The 17270-nt window shown below is 34.7% G+C and overlaps 1 protein-coding gene and 2 long non-coding RNA genes across 3 annotated transcripts in view; 2 read left to right on the top strand and 1 right to left on the bottom strand.

Annotated features, from left to right (window-relative positions):
- LOC147841783 (uncharacterized) overlaps positions 1 to 17270 on the top strand; it is a 751871-nt gene that overhangs the window by 116494 nt on the left and 618107 nt on the right. The gene's annotated exons all lie outside the window — the stretch shown is intronic.
- LOC147841789 (uncharacterized) overlaps positions 1 to 17270 on the bottom strand; it is a 227344-nt gene that overhangs the window by 167018 nt on the left and 43056 nt on the right. The gene's annotated exons all lie outside the window — the stretch shown is intronic.
- Positions 1 to 17270, top strand: part of atp2b4 (ATPase plasma membrane Ca2+ transporting 4) — an 89066-nt gene that overhangs the window by 66782 nt on the left and 5014 nt on the right. The window contains 1 exon segment of the mRNA NM_001077467.1: positions 15330 to 15527. Within this exon segment, the coding sequence (NP_001070935.1) occupies positions 15330 to 15527 (198 nt within the window).

The following is a 17270-nucleotide window of genomic DNA, read 5'->3' as shown; positions in this document are numbered from 1 at the left end:
CACCATAGCAAGTTGCCATGGCAGCAGAAGCATATCGCAGCCCACCGTTAAGTCCAATTGCAGGTTTATATCTGCATAGATTTACTTGGATGGTCAATTAATGTGAATATTTGCCGCTCATCTGAATAGCCTGACTGAGAAGCTTAAACGCCACCTGTCTATTCAGCAGGTCTCAAAAATCAGATTAGAAATCGAGGGAAAGCATAAATGCCTTTTGGCAGACGTAATTTCCTCTCCTCCCCTCACTTAGCTGTGATGTGGCATCTGAGATTTGCGATTACAACACATCTCACAGACACCATAATGGTATCCAGTTATATCTACATGGTGTGCAGCACTACGGTAATATGAAATGATTTCAATTTCTCTACTGATTTAATGAAATTGAAGCCCAAGCAGGCTTTTCTTAGTGGTAATATGTTCAATGTAAAATTAACCTGTTGATTTTGTTCAAGAACCCCCCTGAGGTTCTTGCGTGCCAAGAGGAGAGCCAGCTGTGATGTTTTAAAAGGGCATTGAAAGCAGGGGACAAAGATGTATCAAGAGTCCTCCATGCACACCGCTGGACCCCAGATCTTGTCTCTCTGCTGGTTTTTTACCCAACAATGACTCGAGCATGTCTCTGTTCCTCTATAGTAACCTTGGCGACTACAGCTTTAAAAGAGAGAATTTTAACGCTGTGACCTGAAGATGGCTAAATGAGGCGTTAACAGATATTTAACAAGGAGAGTTTTGTTTATCCTTTGATTGTTTGCACTGTGACAAAAGACTGTTGGCAATAGAGTACATTTGGTTGGGTTTACATTTACTGGTGGCTTGTTTTGGTTGGTTTAAATTGTAAAACTCAATTTTAATTATAATGTCATTTAAATTAATTCAACTAAAATAAAACATTTAAGACAGTATAGGAAGATGAAAGGTTTGTAAGTTTGATATCAGCTTGTTAAGTTGTGACGTATCGTTGACTTATGGAATACTGTTTCCGGGTCCAAGTCACTACTCATTTGAATTGAGAAAATATTCGTTTATGACCACTTTTTATTCATAGCACACATTAAAGTGAGTTTTATATAAAATCATGGTGCACATGATTTTATATATATTTGCACTTTTGGATTGAAAGAACTAGTTTTTCAACTGGGACTATTGCCCAACCCTGCTACAGTTGTGACATAATATTGTACTCTCAGCTCAGTCTCAGTCACGCTTTACCATATTTAAAGGGACAATTCAGCCTCAAGTGTAAATTCTTACATCTTTTACTCACCCTCTACTTTTTCTAAACCTATTTAAGTTTCTTATGTTGAACAAGAAATTTGAAAAGATCTTGGTAACTGGTAGTCATAGTATTTATTAATTTAATTGAATTGAATTTAGTTTTAAGTTATTTTATTTTGTTTAGGTTCTATTTAATTCAAAAGAAGGTAATGATTTGCACTCAATTGCTTCATACTGTTTTTATTTTTACTTTTTCTTACATTTTACGGGTGATAACAGACAAACAGACGTTTCGGCACAAAGCCTTCCTCAGTGTGTGACACAATTCTCCAACTCCACCCTTTTATTCCATAGTCAATCACAATGTGCAATTAGTTAAACCGTCACTCTCATTTCATTATCAATTAATCACACAATAACTTATAATGTTCACAGCAATGACAATAAACATTCTTCCCATTTCGAACCTCACTCCACAGAGATAAAGTGCATCAACCACCATCACTAATCAGGTGTACATCAATACAATAAAATTCTAACAGTTGACATTAAAAGTTTCCTACATTTAACAATTACCCAAAGATTAAAAATCACAAGTCTTACCTTCATCTCTACCCTTACAACCAATTATACAGGAGACATTTACCCTCATATTCAAAAAACGATTTGCAAAACATACGAAAAAACCTACATTCAAAAACGATTGCTACATAGGAAAACATCATATCAATTATCATTATATTTTTTAACAATTTACACTACAATATATCATGATCAATTACTCGAAAAATACCGTTTCCTTCAACATAATCTCGCAAGAAAACAGCACATCAAACATCAAGTTTCAGACCTCTCCTTTTCATTACAATATCATGGTCAATTACTTGCAAAATACATTTACTTTCAGTAACATTACATAAAAAAACTGCACATCAAATATCTAGTTTATCAACATTTTCTTTTTCATTACAATACATCATCAACCTCTCGAAAAAATACCTTTATCCACAAAAAACATTTCACAAAAAAAAAAAAAAAAAAAAAAAAAAAAAAAAAAAACAGACAGCAAATCAATTATCACAGTGTTAACCAAGTTTCGGTTTCACTTCAATATATCATGATTAACCACATGAAAAATACCCTTACCTCCTAAAATATTATTTCACAAGAAACATTTCAATTAACATTATTCTCCCATTATTATCTTTATTCCGAAGTTCACAAACATTTAAAGAAAAAAATAATAATAAAAAATAATTTTTTATTTTTGTCAACAACTTTAACGTTCAAGATTTACAATTCCAAATATCGGTTAAATAGCAGATTTGTTAAAGAAACGCATACAGAAATATAATAAATAAATAAATAAAATAAACCTATTTGTTTTAATTTCAATTTTATAAAATTAAATAAAAATAAAATGATTTTGTTTCATTTTAATTTAACTTGATTTATTTTTGTATGAACACTTCTTAGTCATAGCACACATTAAAGTGAATTTTATATAAAATAATGGTGCACATGACAGTCTCTGGACTTTAACAATTTATAATAATTTAATTGCTTTCTGGTCATCTGATATTGGGCATGGATATATGTTGCGATCATGATTTTCTGAAGTTTTACATCGCTTTGCAAGAGTTTATTACTACCATTTGTTTAATCTCCCCATACAGTTTGATTGTGCTCTTGGACCCGGAAGCCGCTTCATGTGACGACACAATTAGCAAGTGCATAGGCACAGTAAAGTATATTATAACTGTAACACTACAATAGTAATTCCAATCGAACTTCCTGTTTGTTGTAGCCAATTCAAATTTGCACTTTTGGATTGAAAGAAAACTAGTTTTTCAACTGGGACTATTACCCAACCCTGCTACAGTTTTGACATAATATTGTACACTCAGCTCAGTCTCAGTCACATTTTACCATGTTTAAAGGGACAATTCAGCCACGAATTATAAATTCTTTTATCATTTACTCACCCTCTACTATTTCTAAACATATTTGAGTTTCTTGTGTTGAACAAGAAATTTGGAAAACTGGTAGTCATAGTATTTATCAATTTAATAAATTGTTTTTTTTTTATTTTGTTTTGGTTATTTTGTTTCATTTATTAATAAATATTTATTTATTTAAATTTATAAAATAAAATTAAAATTAAACGATTTTGTTTTATTTTATTTAACTTGATTTATTTTTGTTTTTAATAAAATTATATAAAATGAAATTATTTAATTTTAAATTGATATAATAATTTTTTGTTTATTAATAAAATTATACAAAATACAATAAAATAATTTTAATTTATTAAAATAAAATTTTAATTATTTTATTTATTGTGAGGATACAGATTTACTAACGTTCTTAAAACAAATTTAAATATATATATATATATATATATATATATTTTTTTTTGCATGAACTACCCCTTTTTTTAAGCCGTTCTGATAATTTTCCTCTCTTAAAACCAAGGTTTTGTGTCTAAGTGTGTGCGCATATTTATTTTGAAATAAAAAGAACACTCATTAATATGCATACACATTGTATTCTGCTTCATTTGTTTTTGCCAACATGCAGCAGCATATTGAAATATTTCTGCGCATAAATGCATTACCAGAACGCAATTAAGAAGTCTCGGTGCAAAACAGACATAAATGAAAACAAATACAGAGGTTGTTTTTTTTTAAATGCATGTGGTCTGGTGTGTGTTAATGGAGGCTTTTTTTGCATCAAATGTGAGCTAGCTGAAAAAGCACATTGAAATTGCACATTTTTTTCTTCTCGCCCTTTTCTCCCCCTTGTGTTAAAAAAAAAAAAGTTAAAGGCTAATTGAAGAGCAGTCTTGCATGACAAACTAAGACCTTTATTAAGCACACACCTCCTTAAATTCTCCTCAAAGTGTTCTCCGCAGCAAGAGCTTTGTGTCCTGTTAGCATGGGTTATTACTTTTATTTCACTGCACAGGCAAGTTTGGCGCCCTTACATACACATCATTAAGAGCAGATGAACACGTCCTTAATCAGGTTAAAAAATGCTCTTTTCCTGCTTTTTTTGTGTACTTAAACTACCAAGGTCAGTATATACTGTGGTGCTGTTAGATATGAAATATGGCCATTATCATAAATAAACTTCACTTAGATAGTCCTTAGGCCAGACAAAACACTATGCTGGTGGAAAGCGTAGAAGATTTCACATACCTTGTAAAATGTTGTGAAGTAATAAACAGTTTGTTTTAAAGGATCCTTTCAAATAAGATTCAGTCACCTGTGGGGTCATATGAACAGCTATGAACGTGTTATGGAGTAGATGGTCCTATCTCTTTGTAATATCGCTTGGGAAAGCATTGCTTTTTTTGAATAACAAATTAGGTACAAATTTAAGCGGTTCAATGGCAAGTTGACAAATATCTCACTGTAAAACATTAAAACATTTCAATCCAGCAACAAAATGCTTTATTTTATTCAAATGATGATAAGCTTGCAATTAAAATGCAAGCCCAGATGTCACATTTTAATTTAAAGCACATCAATTGTGATTTGTACTTTTAATTAGTTAGATAATTTTAGTCGGAACGAGACTATTCCCTGTGGAGCAGCAAAGAAATGAGCTGACAACCATTAAATGTGAAACCATTCAACTTTTTGTGTTTCTGGTTAATATCAGAATTGATCAAATCTTGGACTTTCTTTTTAAAGAAACGCTGTGCCTTGAATGATTCATTTAGAAGGCTGTTCTGCGGGTTTAATATGGGTCAGTTAAAGTACCAGTAACTTCACTACGATTTTGTGGTAAGTTTTGCACATTTGAGTTTTATTAAATTATCAATGACTTTTATTACATTTATAATATAAATAAATAAATAGACTAGTGCTGTACAATATATTGTTTCAGCATTAATATCTCATTGCGCACATCCACAATAGTCACATCGCAAAGATATGCAATGTTAAGTGTGGATTATAGTTGCCCACAAGCTATAGAGCACTGTATTTATACAGAATTTATACGTTTTTTTTTTTTTACTTTGAAATTTTGTCTTTGTTTCTAATCCAAATATCTAAATTTCAAAGTGAAAACAAGATTATTTAACTTGGCCCACTTTCAGATAATTCAGCTTGTTTTTAGGAAAAGCTCTTAATTTTGCTTTATTTCATCTGACTTTTGAAACAAAACAATATTTTTACTTGATCTTGGATTTTGTTTTAGATATTTGGACTAGAAATGAGACAAAGGAAGTAAGAAAAAGCATTTTCTTGCATTGTGATTTATCTAATTTCTGTACCTGAATACAGTTAAATTTCCAACAAAACCGTCGAATAGTGTATTCAAACTATCTTGTGAAACTATATTCATATCGCAAAATTTATTACAGATAAATAAACCATTGCAATATCAGATTTTTCCAATATTGTACAGCCCTAAAATAGACTCAGTGACTCAGTGAGCAATTTCTGCATGTGCAGATTTCATGTGGGCCAACTAATTCTTTTCATATAATTATCACTATCTGTCTAAATGATTCTGAGAACAGTCAGGTACGGTTCCAGTTGTGTTTCCATTTGAGCCTGGTATGATGTGGCTAGGCATAGTCCAGTATAAGATTCTGACGGTATGATAACCTTGGATAAATATATCACAGTTTCACAGTATAACAGCGTTGTAATTACTTGCTTAAAATATGTTCTTTTTAAATGTCTGGGTTAAAAAGAACAATTTTATTGTAATACAATAGATTTTATTTTTGAGAAACATTTTAAATATTTTGGAACTGTAGCCATATCAGGCTAAATAATTAAAATAAATCATTGACTTCTGCTGTCTTTATTAGTTAAAAGATAATTATTATTATTTTTTTAATCAACTTAAAAAAGCCGTTTTTGAATATCTTTCTTTGAATATAAAGTAAAGCCTCTGCATTGCTCAGGTCTATAGCATGCTTGTATATCGGTTAAGCGACTTGTTTTTCAAATGTTTCCTGAATCTTGTTTTGACCAGTAACTTTTGGGGCTCTATTTTGACGGTCCATGTGCAGAGCGCAAAACGCAGGGCGCAAACGCTTTCAGGGCGTGTCAGAACGCATTTTTGCTAACTTAGGGACGTGAAAATCCGCTTTGCGCCATGGCGCAAGGTCTAAAAGGGTTGAGTTTGTTTTCTTAATGAGTTATAGGTTTGTTTTGAGAATAAACCAGAGTCTCATCTCCCATTCCCTTTAAGAGCCAGCTGCGTCGGGCCATAGGCGCATTGCTATTAACATGATGTAAAGTAAGTTCACTTTGACTTTTGCTCTCATGGATAGGGAAACCTTACCGCACAGACATCAATCAGCCTATAAATAATTAATTTCGGTTGTTAAGCGCAAAGATTTGTTTCAAAACTATTTCTAAATTCAGTTCTAATTTCCAGCAAACGAATAAATGATTAATAATAACAAAGTGTGGTCAAAATTATTTCCAAATACACCTGCTATGCCCCATATGGTCTAAAACCTGACAGGTGGACAAATCTAAGCTTGTTTTTAATAAAACAAATATAAATATGGATATAATAAATAATACTGCTAATAATAATAACATTGTACAAAAGCAAATTGAATGAACTGAAAAAGCCTCCCGAGATGAAGAAAGTATGAAGGCAGTGGTTTTAAATTCATGTAGGCTAGAAATTAATATGTTTTGTAATATTTTAATCATTTATATTTATATCCTATATATATCCTTATATATATATATATATATATATATATATATATATATATATATATATATATATATATATATATATATATTTAAGATATATATCTTTTTCATATGTAAAGATATTTGCGTATTGCTCTACATCTTGTGTGTAGTGTGCAAGCCAGGCGCACTTTGCGCCAGACAATAGACTGACTTTGTTCTGGTCTAATGAACAGACTATTTACAGTTTCTCAAAATTGCACCGCGCCAAAACACGCCTGCTTTTTTAGACCAGAACGCCTATGGGTGCACATTTGAGCGCAAATGCATTTGGTATTTAAACAGTGTGGCGTAACACCTCAAAATGACCCTTGCACCGAGCTTAAAGTAGTAAACACACATTGCGCCGGGTGTGTGATAGGGCCCTTGGTGTGGAGGGTCCTTTTATAGATACTGTTGCCCTAAAAAATTCAATAAAATAGTCATGAAAAACAGCTTGAATATACCGTATGAACGATATAAAAGAAAAGTTTTGCAGTTTTAAAACCTTGACTTTTCCAAACTACGGTAAACTTTTAAACCGGTTATCGACCCATGCCTACACATGGCGCAATTACAAACCATTCTCAAACTGTAATTCTAAGCTTAGTTACCTTACAATGCCGTGCTTGAAGAGTGCGTGATGGGTGTGACGTCACCATTCTGTTGTCTGGCTATCAGTTTTTTACCAGAGCTGGCTAAGCGGAAGGAAGCTATTGATTTTCTCTGCCATTTAACGATGCAGTTTTAGAAAAAAGGAAGTCCCCAAAAAAGAAATATCTGCTAATCATCTAGATCAGTGTTTACATTACACTTGTGCTACCAAGGCAACAACTGAGATGGATCAGAGCATAGAATCACCAAGAGGCGACACTCTGTTGCTATTTGGGAAACAGCCACTAGATGCCGCTACTTTATTTCTAAATTTTTATTTAGAAATAAAAATTTCAATTAGACAACAGCACGAATAGCTATGATTAAACAGAATGAATCAAAATATTGAGTTAAATACGAGTTAAAAGATTATACTCTCAGCAAAAGTACATCCCCTTTGAAAAGTAACATTTATCTAGTGGTTTGTATGACCTCCATGATTTTTATTGACAGCATCAAGACTTTTGTGCATGAACTGAACAAGTTGGCTACATTTTGCAACATATATATTTTTTCTTTTCTTTAAAAATGACTCTTTAAAAGTTGCTCAAAGAAATGCTCAACTTGATGTGTCTTCAGAATTTCCCCTATGTGTTCAATTGGATTCAATTGTAATATATTAACATATTTTACATAAAAAAATATTAGTCTGTCTTAAACGGACAACACTGGAGAAATATAAATCTGTAACCAAAAATATACTGTCAGTCTGTTATCAACATCCTATTTTAAAAGTCATGTTAATTAAACATGTCAGTATTAATTTGTATTCTAGAGCATGAACTAATAAATTTCACCTAAAAACTACAGTTTCAAGAAAACAAGTCTGGTTAATAAACATTAAGTCTGTAAAATAAACTATTAAAATTGCTGATGATCACTACTCTCCTAAGTGTAAGTGTTGTATTGGCGTCTTTCAGGTTGTATTTCAGCTATAACGCGCTTTTTAAATAAATAAATAAAAACAAAGCAGTTGCTTGCCATCACGACAGCAATGAGATCCAATAGACGGCCAACACTTTCACTCCAAAATGGCGGAATCATGGTGCTGTTGCAATGGAATGTTGTATTGAGTGTTGCCTTTTGGTGATATTACATACCAAAGAGCTTCATTATCAACCCCACAGTGTGAAAACGAATCCGTATGCTGACTGGTCTGGTTTACATGGAATGGAACTTTTATGAAAATGTTAAGCAAAAAAAATCACATATACAGTATGTGATTATGATGATCTAAATGTACGATATTATGGATGACAATATATAATTTGAATAATGTTAGAATCAGAATTTGTAAATACAAATGTAGAGATAATGAAGACATAAAAATGTATCCTATCAAAAAAAAGGGCAAATTATAAACAATGTATCTTTTCAAATCAACAGTTAGTGGTCTTGAGCTGCGCAGGATGCAGTAAACATTCTAAGAAAGGAGACTCTGTGCTTGGGGTTGGCAGTTTTCTGAGAGAATGATGGCCATGTTTTCTGAGAGAAAGAGAGTTCTTGTATCTGTAGGGGGTGTGACTGGCTCTCCTCCAGACAGCCACAGCCCTTATGCTGTCCATGTGTTCAGGATCGCTCTCTCACCTCTCATCCTGGCCAAGAGAGCAAAGCGAAACACAGTTTTTTTTTTAAGGTGGAATTTAAGGTTTGGAGTTTGCATCCATTTTCTTGCCTAAAATGAGCCTGGTTGCAAAATCCAAATCCAATGCACATCTTTTAAGTAATATTTTTTGTTAAATAAAAAGACTTTGCTTATTATCAACTGAAAGTTTAGTCTTAGTACCTTTTTATCATTATTATAAAAATCTTGATTTGACCAATATTGCATTTATTAGATTACAATAGGTGATAAACAGTTTAAATGAGCAATTTTAAAGTCATTACTCTATTGTCACATTATTTTTTAGAAGTCTATTTAACCATTGTAGAATAGAAATATTCAATTCAATTTCTGTATATTTCTATAGCGCTTTTACAATGTAGATTGTGACAAAGCAGCTTAACATAGAAGTTCTAGTAAATTGAAACTGTGTCAGTCAGAGCTAAAGTTCAGTTCAGCATCAGCTCAGGATATGGCCTGGTCCAGGATTATACCAAGGCATCATTTCTTCACAGGACATAATCTCTAGGTTCCTCAGGATGAGTATCCCCAGGTAAAAATATAGAATAAAGAGAATAATTAGCGTAACTGCTGTTCATTTTGTATTTAAACGAGAAGCAAAAATGAAGTGTTATAAATGAAAATAGTAATTATACAAACAAACATGGTAACAAGCATGTAAAGCATATGAGTGTTTCTAACAAAATGTCTGGTGCATTAAGATCAGAGCAGTGTGTCCTACAGGTAGTTGTCAAGCCTGCGGTCACCTGCGTGGACCACACTCTTGCATTATATCGTTATGTGATGCATTGTGTATGCTTTAAGAAAAAGATAGGTCTTTAATCTAGTTTTGAACTGAGGGAGTGTAACTGAGCCTCTGACATTGTCAGGAAGGCTGTTCCAGAGTTTAGGAGCCATAAATAAGTAGCAGGGTTCAACGCTAAGGATTTTCTTCTCCTGGCCCGATTAGATTTTTTCTTGCCCTGGCAAAATTTTCTCTGGACCCACCAGTGTGTGTGTGTGTGTGTGTGTGTGTGTGTGTGTGTGTGTGTGTGTGTGTGTGTGTGTGTGTGTGTGTGTGTGTGTGTGTGTGTGTGTGTGTGTGTGTGTGTGTGTGTATACGGTACCGGTGCGTTGCTTTTTTTATTGTATGTAGTTTCAAATAAAATGATTATTTCAGACATTATTGCTTTTTTTACTATTACCATTAATATCAATAATATTGATAACAACAACAATGATAATTAATATTAGTGATTTCTGAAGGAGCATGTGACTCTGAAGACTAGAGTAATGGAAGCTGAAAATTAATCTTTAAAGATTATTAAATTAAATGATAAACTACTTTTGAACAATTATTTCATAGTGCAACATTTCCCGATTTTGCTGTATTTATGATTAAATAAATGCAGCCTTAGTGAGCAGGAGAAGCTTATTTTAACATATTTAGCAATCATACTGACCCCAAACTTTTGACCAGTTTTGTATAAAATATTTTATAAGCAAAAGTGTGCACTTTAATTTTGACACCCACAGACATCGTCACCACATATAAATCAGAGAGGTCAGACTCTCTCATACAGACCCTCATTTCAGTTTTCAGGTTTTGTAAAAATCTATCTTTCTATTGAATTAATCAATCTATTAAAAAAAAAAAAAAAAAAAAACATTGGCTAGAATTCTGCACTATAGGCTTAACTTAACCATTAGATCATGAAACAGATCAATGTTGATCTTTTTTTTTCGAGCTGTCAGTGCAGAAATAACAAAACAACAGGCCTAATACAACATATTATAAGATTAAAATATGGAAAAATTATCGGATGATAACTTTGGTCACTTTTTTCTAACGAATAAACAGCTCTCTGTAATATTTCAGAATGCTTTCACTTTCGTAATAGACATGAAGCACACATTTACCGGTAGGAATGACATCCCGCACTACTCATCATTCTGTCTCCGTATAGCCGTATATGTGGCTATTCCACAATCGAAAGACACTGTGATATAGCCTGTGTCATTAGTTTGTTGCATGGTTTTGTTTTCTCACTACAATCGATCCACTCAATCGAGCAGAGACCATCCCATTCAGGCGATCTCGGACTGAGTGATTTGGTGCATATGCGAGCGTGATTGCTCGCGCTAATGGGGGAAACGAGACAGATTCTGAAACAAACGCCTATGTCTGAAAGGTCCCTAAGATTGTATTTGCATGCAATTGACAGTCGCAGCCAACCTTTTGTGACAAGGCAATACTGGCCCAATCGGGCCAGTAACATTCTGTACACTGACCTGAGCATCTCGCACGCTGGCCCCAGGCCATCGGGCTGTCCTTATTGTTGAGTTGTGAGTGGGCTCGAACTCCTTTAGTAGACTTTGCTATTCTAGGCACTACAATCAGCCCTGAGATTTGGGATCTTAAAGAATTGGCTGGATTGTAGCGAGACTAAATGTTGGTTAGATAAACAGGAGCTAGGTTATTTAAAGCTTTATAGATAAGAAGCAATATATTATAATCAATGCGGAACTTAATCAGCAGCCAGTGGATAAAAAGAGGATAAAATTGGGGTGTTATGATCATATTTTCTAGACCTGGTATAAACTCTGGCAGCTGCATTTTGCACTAACTGAGGTTTATTAATAGAGAGCATTACAGTAATCCAGCCTAGAAGTCATAAAAGCATGAACTAGCTTTTCTGCATCTGAGATGGATAGCAGACTTTGTAACTTAGCAATATTTCTCAAATCAAAGAAAACAGTTTTTTGTGGCATGTGAGATGATTTTCAAAAGTTATGTCAGCTTTTATTGTATGGGGAACCTAACAGCACATCAGATCTTAATCATAATTATATTTTGGATGATTTTTTTCAGTCACAAATTTACTGATGTGGCAGTCACCGGGAACAATCTGTGCTATTAAAATTTGATGGATTGAATTCCATAATACAGACTGGAGCTGTACATAGCGATTTCTAGTGTTTTTGCCCTTTCTTTCTCTCTGTTTGGGCAATTTGCTAAAAATTTCGCTCTAGTGTTTGATGCGTCACCATGCTGCCATATGTGATGCTGTCTTGTGACTGCAAATACTTGTTGATGGCACAATGGTGCAAACCTGTCTTTCACGCTTCTCAATTTCAGCCACACTTTTTTGTTACTCATTAAAACACCACACAGCACAAACCTGAGTGAGTGGCATAGTTTTATGAAGAAATGAAAAGCTGTCCTCTCTCTACATCTTTCTCTTGTGAAGTCATTTGTGTACGGAGTTGGAATGCAGCCTGTTGTGCTTGGTTTTCAGCCCGGCCCTGCTGAGCTCTGCGGCCCTATTAATGATCTCCTCCATTACCATCACAACCGTCTCCCTTCAGCATCTACTTTCAAAGCCTCGGCTTCAGTCACCTTGACACCAGCCCCCCGGCAACAGCCTCCGAGCCATAGATGTGACTGCAGTTGTCTGGAGGCAGTCGGCTCTTGTTAGCCTCTGGTGTGTAAACATATGAATAATGTTTGGGTGCCTGTAGTTGATGATCTCTTGAATGGAAACGAACATCACATTATTGCTTATTGTTTATTTTTTTTCTACTTGGACTTTTAATTTAATGGCATCAAGATATGAACGGTTTCATCATTTTTTTCCACTTCACGTGTAATTCTTTTGCTTACGTCAGACCCGAACGTTGTTTTCCGAATTTGCATGACTTTTTACAAATTGAAACCAGTCTGTTAGACAGGCCTGGATGGTTTTTATGGGAAAACACCTGGTTAACATCTTTGATACTACATTATGTTGATGGGATACAAAAAAACTAGATCACCCTAAATAAAAAACTAAAGTGATGTAGAAGATCATCAAAATGCTTAAACAAACGCCACGCTGACTTGTTATTCCTCAGGGAGGTGAACGATGCTTTTGGACTAATTCCCAATCTCGTAAATGTCGACATGTATACAAATCATTCACGGGCCTGCCTGGAGTGGACCGAGGGATAAATAGATGGGGAGAAATAAAGTAAAGGGGCAATCTCTGGAAAATCAATTCTGACCTTCAGCTTGTTTGGAGTGGAGGGCAAACAGAAGGATTGCTCGAACATCGAGCACTTTCATAAAGAAATATTTGGTCACAGCAAACGTTGTGAGCTGGCATAAATGTAAGCTACAGGTTGTTTTCTTTTTACCTAGCTGATTTTGAGTTGTTTTAGGCACCGTTTACACTAATGCGTTAAAACAGCATTTTAGAATAAAACAATCTACATTCAAACTGCCGTTTCACCTAGCATGTCTGAAAAGATCTCCGTCCACACTACACCACTGAACACGAACATCACATGACCACACGCACACTCTGGCATGCACTGCAGCATATGCGGACATCTAAGCTCCAGGCTGCAGATACTTTGAGCACAACACCTCAGATGAGAGCAAGGCACATCAGTTCAGTAACGATGTTTTGTTGAATTTCATCTCACTGTAGTTGTTGAGCATGATATTTAATTCATCTTGTCTCTATCTAAAAACTTTTTAGTTTTTGAATCTATTACTTGTTTTCAGATAATGCGTTTTGGCTAAGCACAAAGATAAGTTATAAGATAACTATAACTGACTATAAAATTTCAAAGACACTTTGAAAGTATATACCAACTTACACTAACCCTAACCCCAGCCTAACAGTCTACTTATAATCTAATGAGAATTAGTTGCAATGTATCTTAAATTTGACAAATGGACTATCAAAAAAAAGTGTGACCAAGATGTTTATAATGAAAGTCCATCAGCTGTTTGGGTCTTATTTGTAAGGTTTTCCAGCTAAATGGTTAAAATAGTTGTATAATGGGGAGTAAACAGTGACAGATTTTTCATTTTTGGGTGAACGATCCCTTTAATGAATAAGCCAGTTAGGATCATCCTCCACATGGCCAGGCTCTTTTTGTTTGTATCCTCTGGTTCTTATCTGAAATTTCTGCTGCTAGCTTTCTGCTCTCTCCCCGCTGGAAGCCTTGCTGCAGTGTCAATCATCAACAGGCTGGTCATTCAACAGCTGCGTTTCTGAAGAAGAATGCACACACGCTCTTGTCCTCTCCCATGTTCCTGTTGCGTAATAATTTATTTCACGATACTGACAAGAACCAGAGCCTTTTTTTTTCTCCACAAAGACCTACTGCTTGCAGAAAGCAGTCCATCGTATCCAATCTGTCTGCAATTTGAGAATAAGGATTGATTGATAGTAAGGGCAATTTTTGCGGGGCACATTTTTTAAGCTAAGTGTGGGGGAAGAAATCACAATTATTGGGAGATAAAAGAGGAAAAAAATGACTAGTCTTGTTTGAAAATGGTTTTTGTGCAAAATCCATTTAAAGATTTTTTTTTTTTTTTTGCCTAAACCCTACCAACCCAATGTACTAGTTTCTGGTTGATTAAAGCAAAGGCTAAAACTCATTCAATATTCTGGGCTTATCGGCTACAAGCACTCCCGGCTCTCAACACTGATTAATTGTTCCGCTGCTCCTATAAACCTTGACACACATATCCATGATAATCCACCTGAAACTCTGAAAAATCTGACTGCTTTTATTCTGTGTGTGTGTGTTAAAATAATAACTCTATGAACGTTGTGCAGTGATTATTCTAACACCATTTACCAAAGTAAGACCTGATGGAAGTTGACATGGCGTGGAGAGCTTTTTAAAATTCATAGGTGTTAGCCAGGTATGTTTAATTGTTTGTGCATTAAATGAATCCGGGCATGTGATTAGCTTGCTGTCCTTGCCACTTCTGATTTTGTATTTTGAATTATGCACATAGGAAAACAAATGATGTTGGCTTTATATCGATACATGTCATTTGTTTGTGACCGCTGTGGTCTAAAAGGCAAATGAGCCAAAAAAAACGGGCGTACAGTGAATGTCGGCACTTCTTGTGTTATTCAAACTATATCAAAAAGCTAATTCAAGCACATTTTGGTGACCCAGTTTATTTCTGATTCAATAAGCCATGTGTTTAGCAAAAGTTCATTAGCATTGAAGTGCAGACCTTCTGTGTTAATATTAATTGCTGTCATTTGCATTTACAGATATAATCTAATCAGATTTCAAAGTTAAAACTATACCTTTTATGCTAATAATGTTTTCATGTTTTGCAGGACTCTCCGGTAACCCTGCTGATATAGAAAAGCGGCATACATCGTTTGGTAAAAACTTTATCCCCCCGAAGAAGCCCAAGACTTTTCTGCAGTTGGTATGGGAGGCCCTGCAGGATGTCACTCTTATTATTCTGGAGGTGGCAGCCATTATTTCTCTCGCCCTGTCCTTCTACCACCCGCCAGAGGGAGACAACGCTGGTAAGTAGCCATCAGAATTTAAACTATCAGTATGTCCAGTGACTATAGTGAAAATCTATATCTTTACTCGCATTGCACTCTGCTTTCAAAAGACCTTCAGGATAAAGTTGTAGAAAGGCACATGCTAGGAGAAGGCTACAAAATCGTTACAAAGGCTGGGAAAGTTATTTGGAATGTGATTTGGGAGCCACTTCAAGATGTCACACTTATTATTTTGGAGGTGGCAGCAATTATTGCTCAAGCCCTAGACTTTTACCACATGCCAGAACAATGCTATACCAGTAAGTAGCTTCCTGAATTTAAACTATCAGTTTACAGTGCCTATAGAAAATCATAATATCCTGTGAAAATCTACATGTTTACTTGTATAACACCTTTCAAAAGACCTTCAGAATAAAGTTGTAGAAAGGCACAGGTTAGGAGGCTACAAAAACATTACAAATGCTGGAAAGGTTGTTTGGAATGTGTTTGATCTCAGGCTGTGTGACAAATGAGGTAAATATTTCAAAATTCTATGAGGATTTTGTATAGGCACTGTACATTTGAAATGGCGTATACCCCAAACTATTGGAGTATACTATTGGATTTCTTCTAGTATAGTAGTCTTTCATTGGGTTTAGGTAGCTTTGGAGAATAAGCTCTAACTATCTTCAGTCTTTAATGTTCAGAGAACAGTTTCATGTTTTTTATTTTGATTCTGAGTTTATTAGTGACTCAACATTTTGGCGTCTTATGTTTTAATAATAGCCCCATTTGGGACTTTTGTTCATAAGCACAGCTCTGAATACTGGATAACTTGAATCTGGCTGTGACTGAGGACTGTTCCTATTACCCATATGGCTCAAGCAACAAGGATGACCTTAGACTGTCAACAAGTTCTCAAGGAGGAAATTGGGTCAATGAAGTGTAAATCTGTGGTAAAACATGTTGCTGGCATGAGGAAGCTTATGAAGATGAGACGCTGATATATCATGAGTGCGCAGCTGCACTTAATGCCCTGTAAGCGTTTTCAGGCCTGTTTAAAGTACAAATTAAATGAAAGCTAGCCATATGATTTTGTTAGCTCAGATTGCTAGTTTTGAGGGGAACTATTCATCTGTGCATGTCATTAAGAAAAAAAGCTCTAGTAGTAATAATCTTTAATTGACATCTGATAATACACTTCATGTTTTGTTTTTTGTTTTTTCAGTTCTCAGATTACGTATGTCTTGGGTATTGGTTGTAGCTAACATTTAAATACACCCCTTTAACTTTTAGTTTTGGAAACAAACAGATATGAGGTGTCTGTTAGGCTGTAATAACTCTTCTGAAACTCTTTTCTTGAATGAAATGCCCACTTTACTACATCCAATCAGATCACAGTAGAAAAAACAAGCCACACCCACTGTTTTCTCATCTAGTATTCCGTTTCTCTAGGGACTGCATCACTCTGAGGCGCCGCAGTGGACAAAAGTCAAGTGAACACAGAGAGACCCAATGTACTCACGAGAGAGAGACCAAGTGCTGGTGCACGAGAGAGGCCGAGAGACTTATTAAAGTTACTATCATTACTTAATTAATGACATGTCAATTCAGCTTCTTGCACTGAATATAGAGCAATTATTTTACCTTTTTATTAATTTTGAGCACTTATCATTGTGTCCTGATGTAGAAATGCGATAATCCTATCAGACAAGATTTTTTTTATTTGCTTTTTTAAATATTCTGTACAATATAATGCCTTGGGGACACAAATGCCACCAA

The sequence above is a fragment of the Danio rerio genome, chromosome 11, assembly GCF_052040795.2.
Source record: "Danio rerio strain M-AB ecotype USA chromosome 11, GRCz13ab, whole genome shotgun sequence".
Classification (NCBI taxonomy): domain Eukaryota; kingdom Metazoa; phylum Chordata; class Actinopteri; order Cypriniformes; family Danionidae; genus Danio; species Danio rerio.
Note: the sequence above shows the minus strand (reverse complement) of the source record. Positions and strands in the feature narration are given on the sequence as shown.